Below are 14,562 nucleotides of genomic sequence, written 5' to 3' on the forward strand. Positions count from 1 at the left end.
TGAAGAGGGAGCTGAGTCGTAAGGCGAAGCTCTCAATTTACCGGTCGATCTACGTTCCTACCCTCACCTATGGTCATGAACTCTGGATCATGACCGAAAGAATGAGATCGCGGATACAAGCGGCAGAAATGAGTTTCCTCCGCAGAGTGGCTGGGCGCACCCTTAGGGATAGGGTGAGGAGCTCAGTCACCTGGGAGGAGCTCGGAGTAGAGCCGCTGCTCCTCCGCATCGAGAGGAGCCAGTTGAGGTGGCTCGGGCATCTGTTCCGGATGCCTCCTGGACGCCTCCCTGGGGAGGTGTTCCGGGCTTGTCCCACTGGGAGGAGGCCTCGGGGCAGACCCAGGACACGTTGGAGAGACTATGTCTCCCGGCTGGCCTGGGAATGCCTTGGGGTTCCCCCAGAGGAACTGGAGGAGGTGTGCGGGGAGAGGGAAGTCTGGAGGACTCTGCTCGGACTGCTGCCCCCGCGACCCGGCCCCGGATAAAAGCGGAGGAAGATGGATGGATGGATGGATGGATATATTCTGGATACAGGAGCTACACTTTTTTTTTCAAAATTCATAACCGTACCTGAAAATCCTCTGGAGGATTTTACACTTTAGGTGCAGAACATATAAATGACAAGATTTATTTCACTGTGTTTAAAGGACTGCAGTGTTCATTGTGTTCCTTTTTCTTTTTGATCGTTTTTAAACTGTTTAATGTAAGATTATTTCTCTCTGTTGTTGGATGAAGCTGAATATTTGCACTGGTAAAACAGAAAGGGTTTTATTTGGAGGATACAATTTTACTTTTACAATCACAATGATACAACTTTTGAAATAACCAAAACAGAAACTAGCCAGAATTATAAACACATTGAAGAAATTTATATATCATCCTTTTAATCTAAAATTATGTTGTCATGTAAGGAAATTCATATCATGCTATTGGACTGACAGAAGTGATGATCAGTGGTCCTGAGTTTGTACCATTGTTATTGAGAAAAGGGCTGAAGTACGGGTAGAGTTTCTCGGTGAATTTATATCCAGTGAAAGTGTAGATATGAGATCTGGCCTCCACATTGTAAAAGGAGACCTGACCCTCCTCATAGTCCACATACATCCCCACCTTCTGGGGCTTCACACTCAGGTTGATGGACACAGAGGAATCAGCAAGAGCCTTATACTCATTTCCATTCCTCAGCCAGATAGTCCAGTAACCATTATTAGGACTCAATGAAATGTCTCCCTTCCTGTTGATGGACTCTCTGGCCACTCCTAAATCCCACTCAGTTTTGTCCCCAACTTGCACCTCCCAGTAATGTCTCCCTGAAGAAAACCCCTCTTTTCCCAGCACACTGACAACAGGATTAAACCTCTCTGGGTTGTCAGGGAGATCCTGCTTTATGTCTCCATCTCTCACTTGTTTCTTGTCCTTAGACAGGATGAGCCAGGGGTTTGCTGTATCAGGATCCAGAGTCACATCAACTGTAGAAAAAGAATAAAAACACAAACCATCCTGAGTCTTACATAGAATCTGTTTCTACTTCGCTCTACTAAACTGCTTATTATGGGATTTTGGTCAATGGTCTTTTGATGCCTGCTGATGTGAACTGTATCCTTTTTTATGTATGAGATAAACAATAGAATGAGTGATATTACAGTCACAGTTTGATTTTACTATGTCACATTATTTGATAAAAATGTACCAGTCTTGTAGAATCCCTCATCTTTACTGTGAATCATTAACATTTTATCATTCTACTCCAGACGTGAAAACACTGTGATGTGATGGAGGGAATGTAGAGAATAAATGTTTACAAATATATGAAAATTCTCACTGTTCTGTAAAATTAATTAAAATTTAAAGTTTTCTTTCCCACAGTTACAGTGTGCAGTCAGCTCTGGGACAGAGGGAGAAGCTCAGCTGGAGTTGATAACTCACATCAGAACATTCCCACACACACACACACACACACACACACACAGGTTGAAACCCCTTGTCTCAATCAGGGTTGCAGTGAACCAGGGCCTAACCAGGCAGCACAGGGTGCGAGGGTGGACAGGAAGGGGACACACCCAGGACAGGATGCCGATCCATTTCAAGGCACTCCAAGCAGGACTTTAACCCCAGACCCACCAGAGACCAGAACCAGGTCACGCCCACTGCGCCACCACACTCCTTTATTAAGCATGTATTAAAAATGAAATCTCACTGATTTTTTCCACTGGCCCTATCAAAAACTGGTCCTTTCTTATCAATGAGTTGGGACATTAAATGTAAAAATCATTAAAATTAAATTTTTAAAATGAAAAATCCACACAAATATTTAGTTTCTCTTTAATAAGAATGTGGTTGACCAACATAAACACTGAGTTTCTTAAACTCGTACCTGCAGCTTTACGAAGCCACTTCCACACTGAAAGAGGAGAAAACACAGGTTAAAGTCACTGTCCTGACAGAAACAAAGAGCACAGGATGGACTGGAGCACATCATAGAATAATGTTTGGAGGGGGTGGTTGGGCAATTGTGTATAGACCACAGTTTGGGAGTTTTATGATGATGTTTGTGTTATGTTTACTCATGTTTGTGACATATGACATTTACAGAACATACTACTGCATTAAGGAACATTTTACCTCCTGAAGATCCAATAAAACACTTTTACCTGCATTCGGGACAATGCCTTCTTTTCCTGAAGAATAAAAATCAATAACATGTAGTTATTGACACATCATTCTGTATAATCAATAAATAAGCAGTGGACTGATCTCAGTGTTTCATAAATGTTCCCTTTAGTGAAAACCTTTTAACGTTAACTGGGAAACACTTTGTTTTCTTCTCCTACAGCTACAGGCATTCTAGTTGTTCCTTTAGATTTTGGCTACAGAATGAAATTGAAACTGGCTGTAACTCAATATATTTCTTTCACTCTTTCCTTCAGCGGTTCTAAAAGTACTTTCATATACATGTTTCTTTTTCGGAAATGTTTTTGTTTGAAAGTGCAATAATTATGTTTCACCAGTGAAATCGGCTGTTTATCAATTCTGATTTCACATGTTAAATGTTGACAATGTTTCGTAATTTCCACTAGATAATGTATGTGTATTGTATATGACATAAAACCAGAAAATAATCTTTACACAAAAAATATTCCATAATGTATCAATATTGATACAGCCCGTCCTGGGTGTGTCCCCTCCCCTTCTGGCCATACGCCCTGTGTTGCCGGGTAGGCTCCGGTTCCCCGTGACCCCGTATGGGACAAGCGGTTCTGAAAATATGTGTGTGTGTGTGTGTATATTGATACAGTAGATAACTACAGCACAAAAGAGTGGACTTTAATTTTGTTTAAATTCCAGGAGGTTTGGCGAAAAGGAACTTACTTGAAGTTTCTGACAGATCTCCTTTGGCTAAAATCAGTGAATTGCAAAAATGTGAAAACAGACAATAACAAAACATTAGTAATATTTTCATATTCATACAATTAATATCTGTTTTTACTGAAAATTTATTCAGTTTTCTAACTCCAAAAATAGGGGAATTTTACCACTTCTGTGATTTGTTTGTTTTGCATTCTGAACACTAAAAAGACAAATTATACACAGCTTCACGGCCATATGAATATTCAGATCATTTATATCTAACTTTGTGTCCGCTGTGTTCTTCAATATTACTTACCAAAAGTCTGCAGCTCCTTCAGATCATTCTGTAGGTGAGCATTCTGCTGAGCTAAAACCAAAAAAAACAGTGTATTTTTGTGTGCACCACTGTTCAGATTAAATTAACTAAATAAAGTTTCAGTTTAAAACGTGTTTATGCAGTACAATGTATAAACTGTGATAACAAGCAATGTGTCTTACAGGCACTTTCTGTCACTTTGTTCTCTGTTGACATTTGGCTTCATTGAAACTTCAGATTTTCTTGATGTAAAAACTAACAGTGCAAAGCACATACAGAGGTGTTTTGAACTGAAATTATTGTGATTTGCCCTAAATTAAATTTGAAAATGAATGTGTTTTTACACACTTTCTCACTTACCCAGTCTGGAGTTCTCAGTGTTCTTGCCTTCCAATTGTTTGATCTTATCCAGAAGTTGTCTCTCTTTGTCCTCTAGTTGCTGGGTCGTTTTTCTCAGCCGAGTGTCCTGATCCTGTAGAAGTTCGATTTTGTTCTGCAGTTCCTTGTTGTTGTCCTCCAGTTGTTTCTGCAACCCTGTGACACACCCATTAGGCCCCTTTGATCAGTGCTTCTTCGTTGATTTTGAGCTACTTGCCCCTTGGTCTTGGCATTGGCCAAAAGCAACAAGACATTTAAAATCTCACTTCAGTTGTACATGGTAGTAAATGCTGTTACGCTCACCAGAGATCTGCGTTGAGCTCCTGCTCTCAAGCGCCTTCAGCTCATTCTGCAGGTCAGTTCTCTGTTGGACTGAACATGCAAAGGAATACAGAGCAATGTGTTTGTTATGAGACACACTGATAAGACACAATTCAAAAAACCGTTCCTGACTTACCCAGTTTGGAGTTCTCAGTGTTCTTGCCTTCCAGCTGTTTGATCTTATCCAGAAGTTGTCTCTCTTTGTCCTCTAGTTGCTGTGTCGTTTTTCTCAGCCAAGTGTCCTGATCCTGTAGAAGTTCGATTTTGTTCTGCAGTTCCTTGTTGTTGTCCTCCAGTTGTTTCTGCAACCCTGTGACACACCCATTAGGCTCCTTTGATCAGTGCTTCTTCGTTGATTTTGAGCTACTTGCCCCTTGGTCTTGGCATTGGCCAAAAGCAACAAGACATTTAAAATCTCACTTCAGTTGTACATGGTAGTAAATGCTGTTACGCTCACCAGAGATTTGCGTTGAGCTCCTGCTCTCAAGCGCCTTCAGCTCATTCTGCAGGTCAGTTCTCTGTTGGACTGAACATGCAAAGGAATACAGAGCAATGTGTTTGTTATGAGACACACTGATCAGACACAATTCAAAAAACCGTTCCTGACTTACCCAGTTTGGAGTTCTCAGTGTTCTTGCCTTCCAGCTGTTTGATCTTATCCAGAAGTTGTCTCTCTTTGTCCTCAAGTTGCTGGGTCGTTTTTCTCAGCTGAGTGTCCTGATCCTGTAGAAGTTTGATTTTGTTCTGCAGTTCCTTGTTGTTGTCCTCTAGTTGTTTCTGCAACCCTGTGACACACCCATTAGGCCCCTTTGATCAGTGCTTCTTCGTTGATTTTGAGCTACTTGCCCCTTGGTCTTGGCATTGGCCAAAAGCAACAAGACATTTAAAATCTCACTTCAGTTGTACATGGTAGTAAATGCTGTTACGCTCACCAGAGATCTGCGTTGAGCTCCTGCTCTCAAGCGCCTTCAGCTCATTCTGCAGGTCAGTTCTCTGTTGGACTGAACATGCAAAGGAATACAGAGCAATGTGTTTGTTATGAGACACACTGATCAGACACAATTCAAAAAACCGTTCCTGACTTACCCAGTTTGGAGTTCTCAGTGTTCTTGCCTTCCAGTTGTTTGATCTTATCCAGAAGTTGTCTTTCTTTGTCCTCTAGTTGTTGGGTTGTTTTTCTCAGCTGAGTATCCTGATCCTGTAGAAGTTTGATTTTGTCTTGCAGTTCCTTATTCTTATCCTCCAGTTGTTTCTGCAACCCTGTGACACACCCATTAGGCTCCTTTGATCAGTGCTTCTTCATTGATTTTGAGCTACTTGCCCCTTGGTCTTGGCATTGGCCAAAAGCAACAAGACATTTAAAATCTCACTTCAGTTCTACACACACACACTGACTGAAACCGCTTATCCCAAGGGGGGTTGCGGCAAACTGGAACCTAACCCGGCAACACAGGGTATAAGGTTGGAGGGAGAGAGGACACACCCAGGACAGGATGCCACCCCGTCACAAAGTACCCCAAGCAGGACTTGAACCCCAGACGAGCCACAGAGCAGGTCTTGGTCAAATCCGCTGCCCCACCGCACCCCCTAGCCAGTTCCCTTGTACATGGTAGTAAATGCTGTTACACTCACCAGAGATCTGCGTTGAGCTCCTGCTCTCAAGCGCCTTCAGCTCATTCTGCAGGTCAGTTCTCTGTTGGACTGAACATGCAAAGGAATACAGAGCAATGTGTTTGTTATGAGACACACTGATAAGACACAATTCAAAAAACCGTTCCTGACTTACCCAGTTTGGAGTTCTCAGTGTTCTTGCCTTCCAGCTGTTTGATCTTATCCAGAAGTTGTCTCTCTTTGTCCTCTAGTTGCTGTGTCGTTTTTCTCAGCCGAGTGTCCTGATCCTGTAGAAGTTTGATTTTGTTCTGCAGTTCCTTGTTCTTGTCCTCCAGTTGCTTCTGCAACCCTGTGATTAAAAGGACTTCAGTCTCTAAAAGTCTGTTCTCTTTTGAGATACTTGTTTCTTGGTCATAATGTTGGTGGCCAGCAACCTGAGTCCAGAGCTGTTAGAGTTTATTTTTTCATTTTTTTTAATATCGCAACAAGGAATGGACATCGTGTTTGTAATATTAATACTGCTTCAAAAACTGTGTACAACGCATTTAATACAAATGTTGTGAACAGACTGATTATAGTTACCTTGTTGTTGTTTCAGTGTCCTGTAATGAATATTAAATCTTTTACTGGAAGTCATTGTGCTCATGGTGTGAAAACCGATAAAATCATGGAACCCTCTAGGTCAGAGGTTCTTGACCCTTTTAAGAATTTTTATTTTTGTTTTATTTTTAACCCATTCAGTTGGTTACTTGTTATTTTCAAAGCAAGCCCGTGTGTGTGTGTGTGTGTGTGTGTGTGTGTGTGTGTGTGAAAGAGAGAGAGTGTGTGTGGAGGGGGTTAGTAATGTTACAGTTAGGTAAACTCTTGTTCTCACCAGAGATTTGGGTTGAGGTCTGACTCTGAACACCCTTCAACTCACTCTGCAGGTCTGTTCTCTGCTGGACTGGAAAAACAAAGGAAAAGTGACCCTTGAAATACACCAAAAATACCTACAAAAAAAATACTACAATACTGAACAGATTTACTGCAGACCAACAATGGGAGTCATACACAGTGCTGCTTAAAAGTGTGTGAACCCCTTGTGTCCCTTGGTTTTACCACAAAATGGTTATTTAATGAGAGTCACTGATTCTCATGTGACATAATAGGTGTGTAATCATCAATTCTATGTGTGGAAATCATATGTGTAGTAGAAACACACAAGTTGTTTATTTTAATATTTTATACAAGAATGATGATCATCCCTATGGGGTTCACATAGTTTCAAACAGCACTGTATCCATTTATATTTGCCATGCAAAACACATTACATCAGATCTTCAAGTACACACACACACACACACACACACACACACACATTTTCAGAACCGCTTGTCCCATACAGGGCCGCAGGGAATCGGAGCCTACCCGGTAACACAGGGCGCAAGACCGGAGGGGGAAGGGGACACACCCAGGACGGGATGGCAGTCCGCCGCAAGGCACCCCAAGCTGGACTCGACCCCCAGACCCACCAGAGAGCAGGACCTGGTCCAACCCACTGCGCCACCACGCCCCTCGTGATTTTCCAGTAATGAAGTAAAAATTAAACTTGTTAGAGACGGTATGGTTCCAAGTGGAGACTGATACTCACTAAGTTTAGAGACTTCATTATTTTTCTCATCCAGTTCCTTCTGCTTCATTTCCAGCTGCTTGTTTTTGTCTTCCAGGAATCTCTGTCGTTCCTGCTCAGTACTGCTCTCCAACTGCTGTCTCTTTTGTCCCAGTTTGTTGTGTGATTCTGCTCCCAACATTATGTCAGATTGAGAACATAAAAACAAACAAATATAAAAAGTGTAAAACATAATTTTATGTTTACATTTCCATTTATTTCCTTCAAGTTCTAGTTTAGTTTTCGTTCTGCTGTTAAAAGACATTCATTATTCACTGTGATAATTGGCAAAGGATCCTGTCTTGTTTAAATCACATGTAAAATCATTTATCCCATAAACAGAATAAAAGAAAACAGTAATGCTTGTCCAGAACGTCCCCTTGTAGTTATGTCATTAAAAGGGGGATGAATTGAATCCAGCTAAGTGATGGATGAGAGCAATTCAGATAAAGATTTTTATAATATAGATTAATATTACAGAAATGAAAGGACATTCTACCAGAAACAACTATAACATGGGAAGTCACGTTAGTCGACAACAGAAGCAGGTCTTATAGACGTACCTTGAAGCTCTTTTAATGTTTTCACATGTATTGATCTCTGCCAAACTAAGAAAGGATGATAATTATATGTCTGTCAACAGTACATTACAGCTCTGTTCTGCTAATAGACCAACATTAACACTTACAGTAGAAGCCCAGTCCAGCGATGAGAATCAGCAGGGTGACAATCCAGAGACAGAGGAAAATCACTGATGATCTTCTGGAATGAAAGGCTCTCCTAGCATGACTCTGAATCACTGACAGGTGAATAAATGCAGGAATTATTAGAGATGAGTAGTGAACCCTAAAACAGCACGTACTGGTTTTTTAATTTTTTTAAATTTTTTTATTTTGTGGTATTAGCTTCGTACACTCTCCCCCAGAAAGTAAGAAAACGACATAGTTTTTTTTTCCTGAAGGTTTGTGCCCTAAAGCGATTATTGACGATGGATGCATGGACATTTTAGCTTAGTTGTAATTTAGCTCAAACTTTAAAAAATGAATATGTTTGTAAAATGTTTTATTTGTTTATTTGATAGTTTTCTTTTTTCTTTTTTCTTTATCCTTGCTTTATCCAAGATTTTTTAAGAATCTAATCTTGGCCAAGTTGAGTCTAGGCTGGTCTGTATTATTGTCCTTTCACTCATTTACTAAGTTTACCAAGTGTCTTACCAGTAAAAGACATTTCATTTACAATCAAATGCAGTTATAAATGTAATCCCAGTCTGTTGTCTTATTGTGCTTTGGTAGTATTTCTGTTACTGTCCCAAACATATGCCTCCCAAAACTTCTCTTTCTCTCTCTCTCTCTCTCTCACACACACACACACACACTTTCCGAACCGCTTACCCCATACAGGGTCGCAGGGAACCGGAGCGTAACCCGGCAACAGAGGGCGTAAGGCTGGAGGGGGAGGGGACACACCCGGGACAGGACGCCCATCCGTCACCAGGCACCCCAAGCAGGATTCAAACCCCAGACCCACCGGGCAGCAAGACCCAGGCCAACCCACCGCACCCCCCTCCCAAAACTTCAGTGGATTCCAAATATCACTTTGTCCACATGTGTAAATATCATGAAACTTCAGAGTTCTACACTTTCTCAATTTCCAGCTAAATGTTCATCTTAGCACAGTGTAAATGGTTTTCCTAATTAGTGTTTAATAAAAAATACTTACCTCCCACAGGCTGAGTGCAGAGCCCTCCAGCTGGACTCCATTCCTTTTGTGTCTCAGACACAATAGTGTACTTTCCTGAATTTTCTGTTATTGACTTCAGTTCCACATTCGCTTGGATATTTTCCATCTCCTGTGGAGCAGAGGTAAAAATGTTATATAATCAATAGATGTGACTGCATGTTAAGGTTTAACATTTATAAATAATTCCCTTGTTTGGCAGACACAGATTAGGATACAATTTACATACTGTCAAAAAGTTTCTATTCTGAGGACCTGAAGAAACCAATATGTGACAAATGGAAGAGTCTATATATACATGGTTATTTTCATAACTTTCTTCACTTCCATAAATTAATTTCCTTTTTTTTCTGTTTTTGACCAAGAGCTGCTTAGTGTCAAAGCTTCACATGTACATTGTCCCGTGTGCATTATGGTGCTGTCAGCATTCCGTTGATACTGAATACACACACACATTTACAGAACCGCTTGCCCCGTACGGGGTCACGGGGAACCGGAGCCTACCCGGCAACACAGGGCGTAAGGGGACACACCCAGGACGGGACGCCAGTCCATCACAAGGCACCCCAAGTGGGACTCGAACCCCAGACCCACCGGAGAGCAAGACTGCGGTCCAACCCACTGCGCCACCGCACCCCCTTGATACTGAATATTGAAACTGAAATTTACTGACTCTTTTATATTCCTATGTCATTTTGTAAAATACTTGACACTGGTCACAGTTGTTTAAAATGATCATTTATACTTACAGCTCACATTGGAATCTATGGAATTTGCTCTTGAAAAGAAAGCAGAGACCAGGTTCGGGTGCTGGATGCAGCCAATTGGTTTAATTCATGTATATATATATGTATCAATTACCACTACTGTCATTTAGCTGTAATAAGTGCAGCCTCTTCAGTTTAGCTTCATTAACAACAAACTTGAAGTTTACAGCTTAGGCTTTTTTACTAATTATCACACCCCCAAGAAGAGGAACTGATTGTGAAACCAAGCACCACAAGACACCCCTGCACTTTTTTTCACATCAGTACATAGATACAGGGAGCACCACCACGAAGACACACCCCAGAATCTCTTCAGAGAGCCCTCCCAACACTTACCACATCACTCATACTGGCTGCCATCTTTACATTCATTTATTTAGCGACTGCCAATAAACTGTATGTAGTGCTATGAGCCCACACACCTTATTCACCAAGGTACCTTAGACTGTTAGATACATTACTTACAATGGGTCAGTCATCCATACATCAGAGAAAAATGCTCTCTCAGTCATTCACACGCTATGGGTGAACCTGAACAGCATGTCTTTGGACCGTGGGAGGAAACCAGAGCACCTGGAAGAAACCCACACAGACACGGAGAGAACGTGCAAACTCCACACAGACTGATTGGGGATCGAACCCACGTCCTCTCACACCACCCAGATGCTTTGAGACAGTAGTACTACTCACTATGTCACCGCATGACCCACCTGTCTTGTTTACCCACCTGTCTCCGTCCACCCATCTTGTCTATCCACCTGTCCCAGTCTCCAAAAGTGTCTTTGTGTTTTGTGGAAGAAAATTCTCTCCACCTGGAACCTGGACCACCACAGGACAATTGAGCTCACTTGCCAGACAAGTTCAAGAAGAAGACCCGAGACAAGGACACAAAACAGGAAAAGACCTAAGACAAGTAAGGACACAAGATAGAAGAAGACCCGAGACAGATCTATCTTTTCGGAATCATCTGGGTGTCTCCCTGATCAGTCGATGCTGCCTTCCTTTATTTGCAAAGCTAATGCATAATTAATTTCATGGTGTGGAAGCAGGCGCATCGGTAACTTTCCACTTCTTGGTTCTTGGAACTCTCTTCTTTATCAGTTTCTGCTCTTTGCGTACAAAGCAGAAGCAGCTAACACCCAACTTCTTGCTAACCTTATTTCATATCATATCTTACACATACAGGGACCACCTCACCCTGCACATGTTTAATCACTTCTGGGTGTCATGACAAGCTTGTTTTTCAGTACTTTTCCACAAGATACATCCTGTGCATGATCTGTAACACATCATCAGTGATATGACCTGGGCTCATTGGGTGTTTTGGGTCTTTCAACATCAGGCACCCTTGCCCAGGAGACCCAGCCAGGGTTGATCAAGTCCCGACTTACGTCCCAGCAGCAACTGACGACAGATCCGCTCTCATAATCCAGAGCCACCAAGTGGCTCTCTCTGTGGCTTCGGTAGCTGATCCAATGGCCTTCTTCTTTGCTTCCCCTGTGATGCCCAGCAGCATTAGGGCTTTACACAATAAGTGCCCTGCAAATTCCTGACAACCCACCTCAAAGGGCACGCAGTGTGTCTGCCAGCCTTGCCTTTGACATTGTTCTTGCAGGCTCCTGGTACTTTGCACGTTTCCTCTCATTAGCTTCCTCCAGGCATTTTCCCAGGGTACTGTGTGCTCTGACATGACCAATTGCTTGGTAGTCTCAGAAAGATGATCATGTCCAGGCGGTAAGGTGTGAATACAATGTTTCCTGGGGACCTCAGCTGCTTGCCTAAGTCCACTCTCAGCTGCCAGCTGGTGACTGTGATTAGGAGCTCTGCCTTTCCTCTAGGCTGTGGGTGAACCTTATAGCCAACCTTGACAAAGGAGATCGTATTCCGTGCAGGGTACTGATGCCTAGTGGTGCTGATGGCTGTGGTAACATGCTCTGCAACTGGTCATGATGCCAATGATAGCGACCTTCTCCAAGAGTTTTTCAGGCAACTGCTTAGAAGGTGTTGCAGGAATCCTCTCCCGGTGGAATGAGGGTAGGAGGGCGATTTGCTCTTCCCCAGACATGAAGGTTAGCCGGACTTGGAAAGGTGTCATATACAGCTTGGACCAGGAAACCGACTCGTGGGAGTCAGCCTGCCAGATGTTTGACTAAGTCACTTTCCATTGTAATGCATTCTCCCACTTAGTCCATGCTCCTTGCTGCTTGAGCCTCACCATTCTGCTAGGTCTTACTTTCTCCACACGTGCTCAGACTTCCTCCTGAATAAAATGATGCCTTGCACATCTGGATCTTTGGTAGAAGGTCTAAGCCTGCCCTCCTGGCTGCCAGCATGCCCACCGATGCTTTCCATCTCTGGAACGACTCCGCTCCCTCCAGCTTTTTCGCTGTCTTCGACTTCTGGCCTGTTCGTACCTCAATGCCCACTGCAGCCACCTTGGGGTCCGTGGAGTCTTTGTACTGGAGCGCTTCTCTTGTACGTGCCACCATGAACTCATCCTTAAGGCGTCGAAATTGGATTTGCAAGATGTTACTTCTGCTGTACAGGGCTGTGCTGCTGAGACTCCGAGGCAAGCCGAGCCATCTTTGGAGGTAGCTGCTGGTCTTCCATTCCAGAGATTCAGCTGTTGATATGGAGACTTTGTATATTAACAGTGGCCACAGGAGTGTAGACAAGATGACGTGTTGATAAATACAGATCTTGAACCTTTCAGGCAACCCTGACTTGTCTACCTGGTAAGCCAGGCCTGAAGGTCTCCGGAGGCTCTCTGGATAGCAACGGTGTCTCTGAGGCTACTGTCAAAAACCTTTCCAAGACTTTTGACTGGTTGTTCAGTGATGAATGGTATGGTTGCTCCAGAAAACAAAAAAACAGAACTTATTCACCACTTTTCCCTTCTTCAGCATGAAAGACCTTGATTTTCTGGTTTAAAGCTCATCTTTGCCCACTTGATGAACTTCTCTAGGCCTTGAAGGAGCCATCTACTGCCAGGCATAGATGTAGCAGTGACTGTGAGATCATCCATGTATGCTGTTATGGGGGGCTGGCACACTCCAGTCTTTGTCAAGGAGCCTCTGGATTCCACCTCCACTGATTTTACTCCCATGTTCATGGGGAGGGTGAAAAGTATAACCGAGGGAGTACAACCAGTTATTCTACCCTTCTCAAGCCGATGCCAATCAGCTCTGATGGACCCAGAGTGACTCTCATCTTCAAGTTGCTGTAATAATCCAGGATGAGGTGCTTGATCTTGATGGGAACATGGCATATGTGTAGAACGAACTCAACCAGCTTGTGTGGTATGGACCTGTAATCATTGGAAAGATCCAGTCATAACACAACCAGGACCCCTTTGCCTTTGTGAGTTACTCTGATGAGTTCTGTAACTGCATCAGTGTGCTCGAAACATCCAAGCACTCCAGGTATGCTGCCCTTCTGCACTGAGGTGTCTATGTACGCGTTCTTCAAGAAGAACTGTCAGTGGATGTGACAAGATGCTGAAGAATAGCTTGCACTCCACACTGAGAAGTGACATGGCTCTAAACCAGAGGATATTCTTTGAGTTGTCTTCCTTGGGGATTCAAATGCTCTCTGCATATCTCCACTGGGAAGTGATCTTTCCCCTGTGCCATATCACCTTCAAGATTTTCAAGAATTTCTGGGCAACACTTTTTAACAATGTACAGCACTCCACTGGGTCCAGGAGTGGAGGCTGATCTTGCTCTTTTTACCACAGCTTGAACCTCCCTCCAAGCAGGCTCCTTTGTAGCAAATTCAATGGTGGGGGGTGCTGGGTTAATGAGGGCCTTATGGTGTTCAAAGTCTCATCCTCTTTCTGGGTCCTTCAGGGTGCTATGAAGGTAGGCATCCACTTCATCCACTGAGCATGTGAGTTGGCCACTGCGCTTGTCTCCTAGCAGTTTCTTGGTGAAGACAAAGGGGTTGGAAATGAAGGATGCACATTTCCTGGCTCTTTCTTTGCCGCGTCTTCTGTGCCACTCTGCCGGGTGGAGTGTCATGGGCTTATGTCATGAGTGTCACAGTTAAGTCACAATGTCATGGTTTCCCACACGGAAGAGAGGTGTTAGACCCAATCGCAGTGCTCAAAATGGTTTGTTCAAAGGGTAGTCCAATCTCGTAGTCAAAAAACAGGCAAAGGGTCATCGATGCGCAAGTGGTCCGAAACTTACACAGACAATTGAAACCAGAAGTCTTTTCTTAACTCCATTTGTTTATAAACTCAGTCACTACATCGCAATCAATAAAAGCTTCCGTATATAGATGTCCCACATTTTTGCTGATTAGATTCTGTAAAAAACTCAGTCAAAGTTATAACAAATTTATGAACTGCTGTTAGATTTATTTTCATCATCTTATGCAACATCACTGTGTTTCAGAACGAATCCTGGACACACAGAGGATGAGGCAGGTCACAC

General features: G+C 43.0%; 1 protein-coding gene and 1 pseudogene across 1 annotated transcript; both read right to left on the bottom strand.

Moving 5' to 3' along the window:
* Positions 1 to 921: 921 nt before the first annotated feature.
* LOC108939749 (E3 ubiquitin-protein ligase TRIM17-like) lies at positions 922 to 10,486 on the bottom strand. Its single transcript, XM_029256095.1, has 18 exons — positions 10,463 to 10,486; positions 9,342 to 9,471; positions 8,311 to 8,421; positions 8,186 to 8,230; positions 7,605 to 7,751; positions 6,825 to 6,917; positions 6,150 to 6,323; positions 5,996 to 6,064; positions 5,450 to 5,623; positions 5,296 to 5,364; positions 4,975 to 5,148; positions 4,821 to 4,889; positions 4,500 to 4,673; positions 4,346 to 4,414; positions 4,025 to 4,198; positions 3,665 to 3,715; positions 2,375 to 2,401; positions 922 to 1,469 (listed from the first exon to the last, which is right to left on the bottom strand). Exons 1-18 carry the CDS (start codon positions 10,484 to 10,486, stop codon positions 922 to 924), a joined length of 2,322 nt encoding a protein of 773 aa, XP_029111928.1.
* Positions 10,487 to 11,513: 1,027 nt separating this feature from the next.
* Positions 11,514 to 14,145, bottom strand: LOC114911871 (uncharacterized; annotated as a pseudogene).
* Positions 14,146 to 14,562: the final 417 nt, after the last annotated feature.

The sequence above is a fragment of the Scleropages formosus genome, chromosome 11 (genome assembly GCF_900964775.1).
Source record: "Scleropages formosus chromosome 11, fSclFor1.1, whole genome shotgun sequence".
NCBI lineage: Eukaryota > Metazoa > Chordata > Actinopteri > Osteoglossiformes > Osteoglossidae > Scleropages > Scleropages formosus.